This window comes from Lepisma saccharinum, chromosome 10, assembly GCF_977018435.1.
Source record: "Lepisma saccharinum chromosome 10, izLepSacc3.1, whole genome shotgun sequence".
NCBI lineage: Eukaryota > Metazoa > Arthropoda > Insecta > Zygentoma > Lepismatidae > Lepisma > Lepisma saccharinum.
In genome coordinates, this window is record NC_139238.1 from 42,585,673 (window position 1) to 42,604,491 (window position 18,819).

At 35.1% G+C, this 18,819-nt stretch overlaps 1 protein-coding gene across 9 annotated transcripts in view; it reads left to right on the top strand.

The window, feature by feature from the left end:
- The window catches only part of LOC145993886 (uncharacterized), a 70,529-nt gene extending 59,017 nt beyond the window's left edge, over window positions 1-11,512 (top strand). For 5 of the 9 annotated variants that reach the window (XM_083129767.1, XM_083129766.1, XM_083129770.1 and 2 more), the window contains 2 exons: window positions 3,710-3,748; window positions 10,893-11,512. In XM_083129767.1, coding sequence (XP_082985893.1) covers window positions 3,710-3,748; window positions 10,893-10,945 — 92 coding nt within the window. In that variant the 3' untranslated portion in view covers window positions 10,946-11,512. Of the gene's footprint in view, window positions 1-3,709; window positions 3,749-9,526; window positions 10,374-10,892 lie in introns of those variants that run through there. The other 4 variants (XM_083129768.1, XM_083129765.1, XM_083129769.1 and 1 more) reach the window with 1 other exon arrangement.
- Window positions 11,513-18,819: the final 7,307 nt, after the last annotated feature.

Below are 18,819 nucleotides of genomic sequence, written 5' to 3' on the forward strand. Positions count from 1 at the left end.
ACATTGTCTTTGATTAAATGCCACAGGAAGAAAATCTAACACTGTGACGTTTTGTGACCAGGTAAACTGCTTTTAAAATGTCACCCGAAACATGCTTGAAAACGTTTGGTGAGAATCAGAGTACCACCTGGACATCTGTCCTGCCACACGTTGGGTGCACATCTTCCAGATGGTGGTAGTATTTTGTATTTCTGTTCAATAGGGGTGAAAATATGGTTGGGTGCACATCTTCCAGATGGTGGTAGTATTTTGTATTGCTGTTCAATAGTGGTGAAAATGTGGTTGGGTGCACATCTTCCAGATGGTGGTAGTATCTTATATTTCTGTTCAATAGTGGTGAAAATATGGTCATGCAAAAGCAAGCAATTCTTTGTGCAGAAGAACCTCAAGGTTCAGAGTATGAAAGGTAATGAAGGAAAATCTTTGAATCTTAAGCAAGATGTTACTTAAACAATAAATGGAGCATTTGGTAAAAGTTGTCAGTTGCTGAATTGATGTTGAAAAGCAAATAACCCAGCAACCATTACTACAAGCCACACTTTATTGAGCATAAGGAAAGAATATGTCTCGACAAATCTTGCTTCCCCTTTTAACATGTTCACTCATTGTAGATGCACGCTGAAGACCATAAATAAATACAAGCAGCCTGGTCTCTTCAGTCAGCAGTACAGGTTCTTCTATTCATTTGTAAACCCACCTGCATTTCTAGTAAATTAAAATTTCAAAAAATTGATCACTTTAAATGCTTGTTTGCAAAATGCTTAATTAATTTAAACACCTTGATCGATTTTGCCCAAATGCAATACATGCATACCAGAGTAGCCCTCTGAAATATTTATCTTTTAGAAAAAAAAACTCTATACTTATAACTACGTTAGTTTGGTCACAAAATTAGCTGATTCGCTCACTCAGTGCACTATACTACAATATTTTATTACCATGCAGTAGGCCTACTTCAAGTATAATTCTTGGCCATATGTGTGTAATCATGAACATGTGAGTCTTCCTAATGTCATTATGGTAATGTCGTCACCTTGTAATGAAGGGGTTCCCGGGGTCTATGTCCCGTGGAGGCACCATAGTGGTTCGGATTTCTTTAAAATCTGTAGATCCAGTCTAGCTATCCTTCCTGTGCATAAAATGAATTTAAAAACAAACTCCACATACGTGGGCGTACCCAAAAGAAACCGAACTATTTTTTTTGTGAACTTATATATTCACAATTTAAGTACAAACCTTCAATCCTCTTCAAAGTACTCTCCACTTGCATTAAGACACTTGTCCAATCTTTGATTCCATTTTTCAAAACATTTTTTAAAGTCATCTTTTGTGATGCGTGACAGCGCCTCCGTCGTTTTTGTCTTCACCTCAGCAACATCAGCAAAATGCTTTCCTTTCATGTCTCCTTTCATTCTAGGAAACAAAAAAGTCACATGGGGCAAGGTCGGGTGAGTATGGCGGTCATACCATTTTTGGTCAAGAATTGTCGTACAGACAGGGCTGTGTGAGCCGGGGCATTGTCATGATGGAAAAACCAGTCACCTGACTGCCACAAATCGGGCCACTTCCGCCGCACACTGTTGCGCATTCGTTTCAAAACTTCCAAGTAGAAAGCCTGGTTAACTGTCTGACCATGCGGAACAGAAGAGTTGCCTGAATGGACGACTCCTCTCACTTCGAAAAAACAAAGCAGCATTGTTTTAATGTTTGATTTCACGTGACTAGCTTTCTTGGGGCACGGCGAACTTGAAGTCTTCCACTGGCTTGATTGTTGCTTCGATTTGGGATCGTAATAATAGCACCACGTTTCGTCACCTGTGATAATTTTTTAAAAAAAGTTTGGATCATGTTAGGACTCTTCTTTCAAAGCCCGGCATGCTTCCACGTGACCTTGTTTTTGTTCAGCAGTCAGGGCACGAATTTGGCAGCCACCCTTTTCATTCCCAAATCGTCTGTCAAAATTTGCTGCACTGAACTCCCAAGTCACTCCCGACAGTTCCACAATTTGTTCATTGGTCCATCGTTGATCTTCGTTGATGATTTCACAAATTTTTTCAACATTGTCATGTGTCGGGCCGTGGAAGGACGACCAGAACGAGGTTTGTCATCAATTGACATTTCACCATTTTTGAAACTGGAAAACCACTCAAACACTTGAGTTTTCCCCATAGCATCATCCTTGTACGCCGTTTTTAACATTTCAAGAATTTCTGTTCCACTCTTTCGGAGCAAGAAGCAGAATTTCACCGCCGTATGCTGTTCCCGAAAATCATCCATTGCAAAAACTATGATCACACAAAACAGCTGTCACTCTAAACTCCACCGAAACGTGTCCTGACCTGCTTCAGCAACGGCACTCGGCTTACAGACTCGGGAAGGTTCGCTCTATGCGCTCCTAGCGGCAAAACGTGGTACTACAAAAGCTCTGCCCAAAACAAAAGTAGTTCGGTTTCTTTTGGGTATGCCCACGTATATTTGTATGTATAAACCATGGCTGGCCCGTTATCTAGATTCACAATGGGAGAATCGGCAATAATGTTTTGACAAACAATAATAAATAACCCCACGGAGCAACAGTCCGTGAGGACCATTGTCTACCTACAGACTGCCAACCTCACTCCCACCTGCCAAGGTGGGAGACCATTGAAAATGTTGGGGCATTTTTTGATACACCCTACTTACATTAGTTACATTAGAGGTATGAGACAATTGTAAATATATTGGTTAGAAACTGGGTTAGATTTTTTTAAAGTGCAAAATATTTCCTTGAATTGTTGCATGTTTATCTTAACACTAAGAAATTTTCCAGTGTTTAATAACCTTTACTGTGCCGAGGGGGTCGTCAGAAAGTAACCCCAGTTTCGCCTAGGCCTTTGGTGCGAATTTTAAACTCATACACTTATTTGATAAAAAAAAAATGTTATAACTTTAGACTATTTGACCAATCTACTTTGGGTAACTTTTGTTTTGAGCTAAAACATCAGGGCATGCAACCGTGCAGAAATCAAAATGCCAAAGCCAATAAGAGGGGTTGGGTGGGTCGTGGCCCAAAACTTTCAATGAAAAAAATCATAAAAATGGGGAGTTTGCCCCTTCTTCGCCCACTATTTTGAGAAGAGGACGCAAACTTTAGCCTTATTTTCAAAGAACGGTCCTTTCTCAACCGAATGAAAGTCATTTCATGTTCCTGGGTGCATTATATTATCAAACAAACTCCCCACTTTCATGATTTTTTTCATTGCCAACCCCTCTTATTGGCTTTGGCATTTTGATTTCTGCACAGTTGCATGTCCTGATGTTTTAGCTGCAAAGCAAAAGTTACCCGAAGTACATTGGTCAAATAGTCTTAAGAGTTATAACATTTTTTGTCAAATAAGTGGACGAATTTAAAATTCGCGCCATTTTCCATACGTAAATTTGTAGTCTGGGGGGAAGGGTGCATCCACATGACGTGCCAAAGCTTCGTTTAACCCACTGTAAGTGTTTCTGACATAACAAAAAAGTATCAAGATAATAAAAAAAACAACAGGAATTTTGTAATCAGCTGCATGGTCGAAAAATCAACCAAAATACGAGTAACACCTTATTTTCAATGGTCGAAATATCAACCATAATACGAGTAACGGTTAAGTAAATGTATTTGAAAAGTTAATTTGTGATTCCAATCCTTGCAAACAGATTAATTACAATAATGATCTTTGCATTTCAGATTCACAAGGTTATGGAGGGTACGGAAAGGCAGATTACGGTGAGTTGATTTTCTAGTATGTGTGTACTTGCTAGACAGGAAGCGAGGGAAAATACACAACTGTTTGCATGCCAAGTGGGGTCACTGAAATTTGTTGAGGTTATTTCATGTGGTGTATGTGTTTTCCTCATGTTTCAGAAGTTTGTGGTGTTCATTGGTGGTGAAATTTCATGTTTTGTAGCGTAACTGTGTTGCCTTTGTTGTTCGGGCGTTTGCTGGATGCTTATACACTGGGAAATCTGAAAGGTCAGAAGAGCAAGGGTTGCTGAATCTTGTTTCATTGTAGTTCCTATCCTCCTTTCGAGTATGCTTCACTTGTTATTTGGTTAGGCTGACCAGATTCTCCAGTTTGTAGTTTGCTTCAGCACTTGACTGTGATTCCTTTTCTAAAATATGACATGCCAACAATGTTGTGGTTATGTTAAAACAGGAAAATCCTCTCTTGGTGAATATCAACATTTTTGGATTGTCATGTAAGGTGTGTTGTTACTTTTAACTTGTTGTTGTGGTCATACCACAAACAAAAGGCAAACATTTCTTTTTCACAACTTTTCTCTCTGTTGTTGCCCATAGTGCTTCTGGGGTGAATGGCAACAAAACACTTGAATGCTGTTCCAGCATTAAAGTGCATATCATTGTGATGTTCCATTCAGTAAAGTTTCCAATGGTCTTTTTTTGGTTTGCTGATAAAGCTCGGTAAGAAAAATGTGAGCCACGTGAACATTTGTCTTGCCACAGGCTGTCTGCTGCTTATTGAAGGTGATAATGGGAGTATTTAATTGAATACAAGACTTTCCAGATCCCTGATTTGCTTGACGTGCATAAAAATTAGAAATATTTGCATGTTCGTTGTTTGCTTTGTACTATTATAGGAAGTAGGAAGAAGGAATAGGTGTCTTATAGTACAGATTATTTGGTACTTCTTTCAGCCCCAATTGATATAGGCATACCACTGCATTGGTAATATTACCACTAATTTAACAATCCCACATTTCTATAAATAACTTGTAATTTATTGGAATATTGTCACTTTTTATTAAAGAATATAACAGTATAATTCAGGAACCCAATTTTCAAAACTTAAATGTCTCAAATATGAAGTGTATTTTTGAGGCAAATTACATATTTATGCACATATTTCGTACCTAGTACATTAATGCCATTTAAACATCCAGAATGAGGTTTTAATATTTCATATGTAAAGGTTTTTTTTTTTGTTTTTTTTTGCAAGTCTGATTGGTATTGAGGAGTATATGTAGACTATGTCTATGCTGGCTAGCTTGCAGCTATCAGCTTTGACAAAGGAAGTCTCAAATTTCTTGGCTTCAAGGCTGGTTTTTAGGCAGTAGATTACGTCCCACATCCCATATTCTCAGTTAATGAAGGCTGTTGTTCTTCAAAATTATTTGGAAATACCATCCAATTTGCAACGTGGAAACATGAGACTTTACATGTGCAATATCCAGGATCTAGTTGTCATATGTGCATCTGGTCTGAAATAGCAAGATCTCAATTTATTGACACATATTTTATTAAATTCCTTTTTATCTATGGTAGCAGCTATGGATGGGAGAAATTAATGACTGCTAGTGGATAAATGTAAGCAAATTGTTGTATTTGCTCATCAGTAAAATTGACAATAACTTTACCAATACAATATTTCTAAAAGTATATTGTAAGTTAGTGCAAAATTCTGCCCTTTTTTTTTAGTTCTTTTATGAATATAAAGGTGTAATTTGTACACCGGTTACAGGGTGTTGAGTCTAAAAGTAAACTGTCAATATTTTGTTATATACCATAAATTTGTTCTGTATTGCTTCTGGGTTGTGTATTGGAACCCCAGATGGCAGGAGACTGAACTGGTTTCAACCAGTTATTGCTACTGCAGTAAGCAAGTGTGGGGTGTTAAGCATAAACATGTGTCTGTTAGTGATCACTTTAATATCCTTTGGAAGGGGTCAGTTCAAATCCTGGCCTGTGCATGGGTGTTCTTTGTAAGTGTGTCTTCATCAATTTTATCACTCGTGCTCATCGTTGTGATTAGCCAAAAGTGTCAAGTAAAGGGTGTGTTAACATTATTTCACTACTTTGTATGAAATGTCAACAGATGTACAGTCCCATGCATTTCTGGTTTTTAATGAACCATTGACTACTGCTTATTACCAAAATCCCTCTACACCCACCCTCGGCGGAGGTTGCCTGCCAAAGACTTGAACGTGGGTCTCTGGCATACTATACCATTGCTCTACCCAACTGAGCTACTGAGCCTAGAAACTGTGTAAACCCAAGGTAGCTCAGTTAGTAGAGCAATGACACAGTATGCCAGAGACCCTGGTTCGAGACCTGGTTAAGCCTGCATTTTTAATTGATATTTCTCTGAATGAGATTACCTGGTTTGAATCCCATTCTTGCTTCAGAGCTTTTGATTCTCTTTTGACTTGCAGGTTCTATTCAATGTGCTAAAAAGAAGAAAGCTTTTATTTTGTGAATAAAATCCTCGATTTGAGTTTTCTTGATGAAAATTACCTTTTCATATGGTTCTGTGTTGCTTATAATTGTGGTGTTGGGAATTCCTTTTGCTCTCAATTTTGTTTGCACAATGTTTGGATAATGTAGTGTATGTGTTTTTCTTGTGCAGCAGGGGATTTGTGACTCATTTTGACCACTATGCTTTCCCTGTCTCCATTTGTTAGGGTACTGTACTGACTGTCTTTAGGATGTTCATGGATCGTGTGTGAGTGCTTGTGTGTCTCTTTGTGTAGAGGAGTGGGCAAGGGTTCCCGAAAACCTTCATAAAATCCATTTTATTTTGGCACAAATGATTGATCTACCTCAGTGGCCAAGTGCATCAAGTCACAAATCCACTATTTTGTCTCCAAAGGTTCTGGCTTCAAGTCTGTAAATGAACATTTGTTTATGATCCTTATTGTCACAACTACCCAAAAAATGACAGAAAATCCACGTGAAATAACAAAAATACAAATAATCTTGCAACTGAATGTTGTGTTGTAGTCCTGCTTATGGGTGTTCATGAGCGTCCTTTCATGAATCATATAAGTCATCAGCATTGTCGCTGGGCTGATGCCCAGTACTTTTCTAGTCTTTATGTGTATAAAATGCATAGTTCCAGAGAAATTCTTTTGTTGTAATACTTACCATAATTCTGATCAATATAAAATATCTACTGGTATTGTTGTGGCTTAAAAAGTGGTATCAACTCTGAACTAATGAATATTTTTATTATTTACACTCTTCACAAAAAAAGAATCACAGCTGCAGGAAACTACAAATTATTGTCTATAAAGAAACCAAATTAATACATACAAGTAGCCATTCTGGGACATAACAATAAATTGCGACTTAATTCAATATTATTTAATGGGCACATTTTCCTTGTCACAGTTGTGCTGATATATATCAATACTATATGATCTGTTCTTTCATATTTTTTTCCTGGAGTAAAGAAGGGGAAAATGGATGGTTATAAGGAATATACCGTGCGTACATTTCCTTGCGAGGCCGAGAGGTTGGGAGAAGTGTGGCAGGCAGTGCTAGTGGAGATGTCCGGCTTAAGTTTACCCTCGAAAGCATTTTGCTTCTTTCGGAATCGTTTGGAGGTTTTGAATGTGCAACACTGTATCAAGATTACGTTGCAGACTAAACTGTTAAGAGTCAATGGTTTTCGTGAGCATTGTTTGCAATCTGAAAGCTCAGAGCTTGAGTTATTCTTTCCTTTGCGACAGGTGCCCTGGACAGAGCTGTGAATGGAGTGAGGAACAGACCTTGAATGAGCATGTTAATTTCGTACTGTGTGAAAGAGTGTGGTTTTTGGTTACTTGCTGTGCTGCTACTTTGTGTAATTGCAGTGTGTGTGTTGTGTGTGTAAGTGAGGCGATTGAAATGCCAGCCACAAAGTTCATGTTAGAACAAAGAATTTTTATGTATGACACATCAAAACAGACCCTTTTTGAGACGTGTGTAGGCAATTTGCACAGAAATTCCCTGATAAATATCTGCATGCTAAAGATATGTCCATATAAATAAGCGGGCCATTACTGGTCAAAAATATTGGCATCTCCATTAGCAGCACCTGCCACACTTCTCCCGATCTCTCGACCTCGTAAGAAATGGACGCACTGTATTTTATACAATCAGAAGGAAACTAATAAGGCACGGGGTGTACAAGAATTGCACATGTTTTCAAACTGCTATTTGCCCAGAATTGTAAATTATCCCCCCCTCCCTTTCCTGGGTGTCAAGTTCTAAAAAAGAATTTGGTTTCCAGTCACACTAGAACAGTATGATTTACGGTAAGACGTAATTTTCAATTATTTTTTTCAGAAGTTTACAGCTGTGCGTGTGTGTATTTTTTAAATTGTGGAAACTGTTTTTGCTATTCATTTGCTTGAAGGATGCAAGTAAATAATTAAGAAATTGTAAAATGTGCTGATTTGAAGTTTAGTTCCACTTGGGCTTATCTCAGCAATGAATGTTTCAAAAATTTCTCTAATATTTAATATCAATATTCAGTTCAAAATTCTACACAAAGTGATGTATTTTGAATTCTTCCAAAAACACTTTTGAAACTCTTATTGTGGATTGCATTTGCTGTTGTCTGGACAGTGGTAAGACAAGGAATGTTCAAAAAGCACGTTTTGGGTAGGATGGTAAAAAGAACACTTATTTACATGTATTCATCGCAAATGTATTATGATCAGAAACTTACAGTATAAACTACTTTGATATACATATTCAGCACCATTATTATTAAGGGATGACAGATTGAGACACAGTCTTTAGTAGACTTATTTTGTAGAAATCTTTTAATGTATATATAGGCAATGTGCTGATACACCAAGGTGTATAGGATACTGAAGTGTGTAATACTAATGCTGTCACATTGTAAGCAAGAGGTCCCAGGCTCAATACCTGGTGGAGCGTGGTGCACCATGGTTCAGTTCCCACTTTAAACTAGGTTGAGATGGTGTTGTGCAGCATTAATAGATACTCGCATTCATGACAAAGGGCCAGGCAGCCAATTTGTAAGCCAAGGGTCTGTTTCAGAGTCTGGCATGCACTGCAACAATGCTGGTGACTATATCGAGAAGTAGGTTATAAATACATGTTAAGTGTACTCTATCCACGAGACTTAACTCTTGGTGGTTCTATTAATTTTAGTAACCCCATCAAAAGTAAGTCTTGCAGATAAAGAAATTCGCTTACATGTATTTATTATACAACCACATCTTTTATTCCCCAAACATGATATAAGTAGGTTATGGTGTAAAGATTCTGAATATAATAAATTTCTAACAAATATATATTTTGTTACAGCCTGTTGATACATACTTTTTGAATATCCTTGTACTTTTGAGATTCTGTACGGCTACTTTCTATTACAAATACGTACACATTTTCATGAATGCTCTAGAAGGAATTCTAAGATCTGCCTTTTTAGAATTTAGAATATCAATTTGGTCCTTTGAATGGAGTGGAATTTTATATGTTCATTGCCGATATAAGGCCAAGGCCTGAATTGAAAGGTTTGAGTTTTGAAATTAATTGGGACTTATCAAAATAAATTGGAACAACGAGTGTAAAGATACTCTTAAAAGTTGGTTTGAATATCATGTGAAAAAAAGTTTGGCAAAACTGGTGTATATGTTAAATTTTCTGCTCTTCACTTCATTTCTCACACAAGGATTAGGGTATGCACATAGATCTTTTGAAATTTTCAAGAAGCGTTTAAATAAATAATGAAGCTTGCCTACATTGCAGGATCAGGATACTGGGCACCACAGTGAATTGCATTTGATAAATACTCAATACACGAAGATTTTTGATAGCTTGCATCTTAATATTATCACACATTTTGGATGAACCGTATCACACAGAGTAATACCTCTGCAGTATTACCTAACTTTCAAGTGCACGTCATCAAAGTGGTTTTTGGACAAGGATGTTTTTATTTCCATAGAAGAATATAATATTTTATTGATTGATCATGCTTCGAGGGAAAAAACAATGTTTACATTTAAAATTTTGTATATATATGTGAGAAGGTTTCTGTTTTAAAACAGAGTTATTCCCATGTAAACCCATCGTGATCCTCTAAACAAATATGCAGGGCATATCCAAATTGTGTACTGTTTTTCTTACACGTTTGTGATTTTTTGGATGTGAACAAATTTACATATATCATAATATCTTGCAATCTGATGCAAAAGTGCTGAGAGGAAAGAATATATCTGAACAGAAAGTGAATAAATTGATATTTTGCAAGTAGGGTATTTACGTAGTAACGTACGAAGCAAATTTCATGTTAATGATAATTGGTAAAGAAAATATATACCGCAAGCTATATTTTTTTCCGGAATTCAATATAACAAAAAAATAATGTGTATAATGCTTTAGCAATAGTTAATCTAATGTTCCCCCAAAATGGCAAATATTAAAAGTTGCCTAAACAGCATGGCGTAGTCTGTGCTATGAGTTTCAAGATGGGTAAATGAGTGCAATTGCTTTCTGGAAAATCTTGTGAATAACAAATTACAAGTGATTTTTTGGTGTTTTACATAATTTTATCCGTGATCATCACTAGTTTTTATAATATAAAATTAGAAAACCTGTAACAAGTGTAAGAAAAGGCAGATTATAGCAGTTTTAATATTTGCCTGGCCACTTAGAATTGGGGAAACATTAATTTTTAAATTTCAATGTATTACACTTTTAGATTAGGGTGTGCAACATTTGATTAAACTTCAGACACAAAAGTAAATCACCAGAAATATATTGAGTGTATAGCTTGCACAACTCTTTATACCCATTCAAGATTTCATCAAATAGATGAGGCTTTGTACGAAACACACATGTTTACATGATTAGGTGACGTGTGTTGGAAATTTCATACTGAATTTTTCTATTAGACGAAGAAGGAAAATAATAGAAATATTATCTGAGTGATTATTTTACAAGGTTAAGGTATTTATAGAAGGGGACATTTTGCACACTATTACAATTCATGGCAAAAGGACAAGGTGATATGTAGAAATCATTATCATTAAATATATATAATATTACATATATATATATATATATCTGGGATTGAACATAAGTTCTGTCTTCCTTTATACCCTTGTTACAGGTGGAACTTCCGGCTACAATGTATCACGTGACTACGGTGCAGGTCGGTACTAATCACGATGCCCCAACAATCTTCATCAAGTGTGTGTCATCATTCATCTATAAGATTTTTTAGCATCCTTTTGTGTTTCGTAATTAGGTCTTAACTGTTACGTGAACTCAGAATCCTATTGATGTTAGAAGTGCTTAAAATACTGGTGTGGTAATAAATGTGAAAATTAATCAAGTTGTTTCTGAGGAATGCAAATCTTTTAAGACGGTGCACATAATTCGAAGAACAAAAACTAAAATGAGGAAACAAATGAAAAAGAAAGAAGTACAAAAACTATACATATTTGGGATAAACGATTGATAATATAATTATCAAGATTCAGAAAAAAGAAAAAAATTGTAGTGATGGAACATTCCAAAGGAAGTAAAACTATTTTTTTTTAACCCCCGCAAAATAAGTAGGGCGAAAATCATGTAGTAAATTTAAAAAAGAAAGTTTGTTTTGTGGAGTTCCTTTTTGATTTATATTTGTGTTTTCCCCCTTTGAGAGTTGTATAGCAATGTATTAACTACAAGTTTTATCTGTATTGAAATGTCAATAATAAGTATTAAAAGAAGTTAGTGACAAGATATACCTGTTTACTCTTTATCAAAGTTATATTTGAATTTTATGTGGGTACGAGAAAATCATATTGCAATGTGTCGTCAGCATAATTACTACCATGGGTATTTATTATAACCCTGACCTTTTAATATTAACACAGAAAAGCAAAATTCTGCGCTGAAATAGTGGTTATTGAAAGTAAATAATCAGTTGCAGGAAATGTTTTCCCTTGAAAATATACAAGCATTCAAAAAGCGAAAGAAAACAGGGAGACAGGAATGCAATGAAAGTTTGTAGCCATGTTTGTAGGTACCTCACCATCTATCATTACTCTGGCTGTCATTGAAGACTGACAACTGGACAGTGAAGTATCCATAATGACTTCACGTGGGGAAGGGAGGGAGACGAACTGGCAATAATGATAATGTAGATCCCCAAAAGCTATATTACAATTACAGTAAATATATGAGGTATAAATTGAAATAATCTTGACAAAGGGAACGCTAGCAAATGTGGGGAAAGTTAATGTGTATTTACTATGCAAAAGTTTAGGTCTTGACACTCTTTCGCTATTCAAAAGCAAGAAACATCCAAGATATTGAAGAAGTGCTTTATTTTTTAATAATTGTTTCTATAAGTTTCAAACAGAGTGCCAAGATGCATTTATATAATTGTTGCAACCAAAGTGTATGAATGGAACAGCACACTTGGGTGTGGGAGAATAAAGGTGGTATTGTTGGAACTGAAACTCCATCTTCCATTATCAAGAAAAGTGGTCAAAAACTTACAAGTGTGTATTTTAGTAGTTCTTTCATCAAAGAAGGTGTAACTTAAATGATGATGAGTACTGGAAATGAAAAGAAGAAAAAGTATGTGTATGCAGAAAAACAACATACATAATAAGCATCAGTCTTGATAAAAAGCATCAGTCCTGAAGTTTAGAATAAAAAAAAAAAGATGGTCCCCTAAACACAGATCCTTCAGGCAGAAGAATATTACGTTACAAGGTATGGGATGACAAAAATACAATGTAGGTAAGTCCAAATGATTGTTTTCATTCGGTGTGCTTCCAAATCTCTCTAACTAGCTATTTCTTACAAAACTACTTTTCTCTGTTTTAATACCAAAAAGAAAGCAGTGTTGGGTTTAAAATATAAAACAAGTTAAAGGTTGCATAAAAAAAAAAAAAAAAAAAAACATTTCAAATTTTGAAAAAGCTGTACATGTAACAAGATTTTATTTATAGTACAGCTATCTGTAGTAGTAGTGTAAATTTAAAAAATGGGGAATAAGGGTCAAGAACAAAAAGAACTAACTTAATTTAGCTGTAGAATGTTTCCGCTTAACAAATATGTTGGATTCTGAGTTCTATTTTGCAGACAAACAGCAAGATGATGATATTGTACCACACCAAATCTAATAGCAAAACTATTATTACTACTACCACCTTTTAAATAAGTCGACTGATAGACCACAGCAAGAGTTCAATGTGTAAAAAGATCTTGAAGTTACGTTCCAAACCAAGAAAACATAATGGATACAACATTAATCCTCTCAGCACTAACGGTATTGGTTTTATAATCTTTTGATGTAAGGTGAGTGCCTGTTAGATGTTGATCGTGTAGAGGCACCAGCAATGCATGCCGTTAGCTAGGAATATATTAATTTTTCACAAAAGAAGTGTGGAATAACAGGGAATGAGGTGGCAAGCAAAATATATGATTATAAATTGAGTGTTCAGGTTGAAATTTGATAAAAGCGTTCTATATAATGAGCTTGGTTGAAAAAGTTGATTTTAATATGAAATACATTTTCTAAATTGTAGTCGCCTATAAGGAAATTACAAGTAAGTATTTCCTTTTGTGTGTTTAAATTCGAACAAAGGTTGTAAAAAAGATCAAAGTGAATAAAATAAAAGGTGGGCAGAACCAAAACAATATTCCTAAAAATTTACCACAGAAAATATTTGTCAACAGGTGTTAGAAACAATTTAACAAAAATTCTGTACAGAATAAATGGCGATCGGAGTTATTTCAAGTTAAGAAATATCAATGGATGATACTGAATGTAACAAGAAATATAAAATTTTGAGTACAAGAAAAACCTTGATTGTTTCCATGATAAAGAACTGGTAGTGTAAAATTTAAATGTAGGAATTTGTTGTGTTGTACTGTTGTGTAATATTTAGATACAGCCACATGTTACTGATTTAATCCTTACTTTTATAGGCTTTACTTGGTGATTTTGGGAAATATCTTCATTGAGAGGGAGGAATTTCCTAATTGAAGATCTGCAAAGCTCAGTCACACAAATCTTATGAACTGTGCACCTGCATAGAAAGCCAGCAAGTAAGTTGTGAATAGATGCAATATCAATAGTTCATAATTTATTAGTTATTACCAGGGAACAGATCTATATGTAGTAAAGATGTGGATGTAAAATTGTAAAAATTTACCTATTTAATAACATGACACACTACACAATCTACATAAAATACAGTCTCAGCATTGTAACTATTACTGAAGAGAAACCAGATGAGAAGCGAATCCCATGTGTGTACGGTGACGTCAAAACTTGGGGTAGCAATCAGTGGCATGTTCAAGGGGGGATTGGTGTGGGCCATACCCCTCCCCCCTTTAGAGCCCAGTATTCCTTAAAAAAGTACACGTAACCCCCACCCCCATTCAAAAATAAAAAAAGATTTGATTTGACTACTAAGTCGGAGATCCTGGGTTTGAATCTCTGCTTGGCCATGGGTATTCTTTGTATGTGTCCCTTCATTAATTTTATCGTATCTTCGCGATTAGCCAAAAAGCGAAGCAAAATAAACCAAATCAAGCAATCAATCAATGATTTGATTTCATTTTTGTTACTTAGCGTAGCTTTTTTGTCACATTTGGTTAATTGCGAAGATGATAGGATAAAATTAATGAAGGGACAAACACAAAGAACACCCATGCCCAGGTCTGGATTCGAACCCGGAACTCCTGGTGTCGTAACGTGCTGTGATAACCACTCCCCCACTTTTGGTTGATTTGGTGTTTTAAGTACACTTTATGCACAGAAACAAAACACACTTCCTTCAATAATATTCATTTGGCTTTTTGAGTTCTGAGTTACATTTTTTATTCCAAATTATTTCATTATTCGCCGCAGAGTACAAGACATAGGACAAGAATGTGCACTCATCAAGGGTTCAAATCCTGGCATGGATTGTTCATATGAGGTCCCTTCATCAATTTCATCATATCATAACTCATCCTCATTTTCGTGATAACTAAATGTGGCAGAAAAGCGAAGTAAAATAAACCAACAACAATATGAATGTGCGTTCTCTTGCCCAAATAAATACATCCATATTTTTTACTGTTAGAGGCCAAGAGATTAGTATATTTAAATATAACACTACTAAAACGAGATTTTGAGAGAGGCTGAGAACATATTTGTAATTTAATCATTATATATTCCATATTTGAAAAAAGAAAGAAGAAAGCATAACTTTATTGTCTGCACATAACAAGTTCCCATTTCATAAGTAATAAAACTACATCCCATATTATACAACATATTGTACAACGTGTAAAAGGTTGTGCAAATACAGAAAACATAAGTACTGCCGAAAATTTTACCCTGAATTCTTTAGAGTATTTACAAAGGAATCGAAAGGAAACCAATCCCCCATCTGTCCTATAGCTGATAGTCAGGGGGAACCTGAAAGTACGGGCTTTCAACCATTGCAGTGGGGGCCGAGGGAAGAAACAATTTCAAAAGAGTATATTTCCTTTCAGATATTAAAGCATTTTCTTTGAAAATCTGTGTGTATGAATAAGAATGTTACAAACTGTACATACAAATCCCTTCCCTGGTCATTACATTCTAAGCTACCTCTGTTGCACGACATGTTCAGCAGTTGACTCAACAATCTCACTACAAAAGGTTTCAGTTACATGTCCTCACTTGGCTATCAGTATTTGTGAGTAACCCTTCATCAATTTAATCTAATCATAATTTATTCTCATTGTTACGATAGCTAAAAATGGCAGGAAAGGGTTGTAAAATAACTAAAAATACAAAGTTCAAGTATGTAGGTTGTTGTCCACCAAAAATGGGCACATTGCCAAGTGTGGTATTGAAATCCATAACTGTCTCATGAAAGTTTGATTGAGATGTGATGTACCACATGGTGTGATGCTTGTGCCAGCAGTTTCGTGAAGGTTGATTGATTTGGTTTTTTTTACTTTGCTTTTCTGCCACTATTGGCTATCACGCAGGTGAGGATGAGTGAACATGCATCCCCTCAAGGGTGTGCCAAACTGGGATATCCTATCCCCTCTCCCCCAAGTTACTGTTATAGAACATGTATGATTGTATACGTATATGATTGCATAACTGTAGTAATTTGTTTTAGAGAGAGCTGGATTTGTATAGACAAAAATTAATTGAAGTTACTGCTGTATAACAAAAGTATATTGCAATATCATGTAGCAATTTAAATAAGAGATTACTGTTATTTTGATGTCATTACATAGGTATTTAATAAACCCTACGATAAACTTGTTCTATAACAGTAACACTTAAAGTACTTTAAAAAATTAGACTATTATTTTTCATCATTAAATCTGTAAATACATAACATGATCATGTTGTTATTGGAGGAAGGTGGCCAAAAATCCATTTTGCCTGAATTATTTTTCTTTAAGCCGCTTCCATCTTCACTGCTGACAGCTGCTAAAAAATATCAGTCCTCATGACAATACTAATAGTTACTGTAATTAATTATAAGGTTATTTTTTTAAAACAATTTCTTAAATTCTGCAGGTAACAGCAGTAACATACATGTCATGCGTCTCATTACAATATAAAAGTGTCTAAGGCAGTGGTTCCCAAATTTTTTTGTTTCACTACACCCTTAGTGTTTCACTGCACTGATGTCAAAATGTAGTCCTAGCTAACACAATTAGTGTGATTAGGTTGCTTGTCTCAAGTTAAAAATAAATATTTCAAATTCAGGAACATTTTATGAGTAAAAGATACTAATACCATGTGGGACTAACAAGTAAGTGCTATTTCAGTAAAAATATTGGAACATTTCATGGTGCCCCTGTAAGCCAGTCGCAGCACACACTTTGGGAACCAGTGGCCTTGGCCATGAACTGTTGTGCCACACAGTTTAGTTTAATTAAAAGACCTGACCAGATCAATCATTTACACTCTCATTCAAACACAAATTGACATTACCAACATACATAGAAATATGCACAGAAAAAAAATACTGTTTGTAACAATACATAAATTAAGATTGTATTAATCACTGAGCATTATGCAGTAAATATTTATCTCCTAGAATATTGGTAATTTGTGTCTGTAAATTTTGTGTAACTACTTCAAGGGCATTCCATAAATAGTGGTCCTACTGAATGTACATAACAAAATGAATTAATATGGAAATTGTTATGGTTTTTAATTGCATTAAGGTTTAGATGTTTGTGAATGCATTGTAAGTAGCACATTTCACCAATAAAAGTTACTGTACTAACATCTGCAGCCTATATGCTTCACAGACAAATGAAGTCAAAATTTGTTAATGCTTTTCATGCATTCAGCCTCTGACGACATACTCAAGGTTTTTTTTAATTTGTTAGCAGACACAATTAAGTTCTTCATAATTCCATGAAATCAGTTCACTATGAATATTTTGATCCAATCTCATGTCTAGAACCTTAAATTTTGCATATAATATGACACACATAACACTGGAATGTCCCTTCATGAACATCAGTTATAATTTCATATCTGCCACATTTCTAATTCAAAGAAACTTTTAATGCGATTTTTGTGTGTCAATCAGATGCATTTTTTAGATGACTTTACCTTGATTTTCTAAAAAGGGAGAAGGGGCTAAAATCAAAAAAAGTATGTTCTGAAGTGCGATATTGACATAAATGCTTCAAGAGATAGGGTGAGATAAAGCAGAGAAAGAAAGGAAAACAAATAAGAGAGTAAAGAGGAAAGGAAAAGGGGGAGACAATGAAAAGAAGTCCAAGAGAGTAAGGCTGACCTGATACTAAACACCAATACATTGGTTGGAGTTAATCACTGATACCAGCTATTTCAAGAGTCCAGGTGTCTTGTGGATTCCCTAAAAATACCTCACGACACTTTCTCTATTTTTTTTTATTATTATTATTATTATTATTTTTTTTTGCAACATTGTGGGGAAAAATGTATTTTGTGATTATAAATGAAAATCTCATGTGAAATTCATTTAAAAGAAAACCCTTGTTAGAGTGATGGGGTGTAGTTCCAATTGAAAAATTTCATATTAAGCATTAAAAGTACTCTGAATTGCTTTAAATTGTTACATTCTTCAGGTATTGGGATTGGTATCAGTGGAAATCTAGGAGAACCTGTGCTGGTATTGGTTTCAGTTCAAAATAAAAGATCAAGATATTGATACAATAACTGGGTATATGTGGGGATCCAAAGTGGTTAAAAAAAAAGAAGGGAATTTGGTGATAAAATAGGGAATAAAACCCTACATTTTGATTTATAAACTATACTTATTATACAAAATAAACATTTTCCTTCTAATAGCACAGTTACCAGAATATTTAGTTTATTCCTGTGTAAAGGAGTCCATTTTTTGCTTCTTAAAATATTTACAGCAGAATTAATCAATTTTCCGTGATTTGCATAACTCAGGATAATTTAGACCTCAAAAAGTGTTGTGTCTGTAAATAAACACTACATTTTGTGTTTTATTTCACATTTTGCAGTGCATTTCACACCATTTTGTGCAAAACATGATAGGACAAAGCACCTCGCATCTTTCAAAAACATGAAAAATAAACATAACTGTGTCTTATTTCACTTTCCGTGTGTTCATCAAAAACTAAATATGCATGTGTCTAGTGATTATAAGTAATAAGAGACTGAGTAAGCAAGAATAAAATCTAGCTAGTTATGCATGAAGACAAGAATAGAGACATTAAACAGTGAAGGAGAAAGAAATACAATTAAAGAAAAGAATACACAAGTAATTGCTCCAAAATTCCAGACAGAATGTGAAGGGGTAAGGAACTCCTTTTGGCCTTGCCTGTGAGTGCCCATGTAAGAAACCTGCTTAGGATTTCATTTTTATCATGTTTTATTTTTTTTTGATGTAATATTAATGTCTGCATCACTTTCAGCATATCTGGCAGAGAGCTGTTATAATGGGTTGCTACTGGTGATTTCACACAACTACAAGGGAGAAGAGAGTAAATGCTCCAGTACAGCACTGAACCTTAAGGTATGAGAATAATAACTTAATGTGGCAATTCTGAATAGGTTT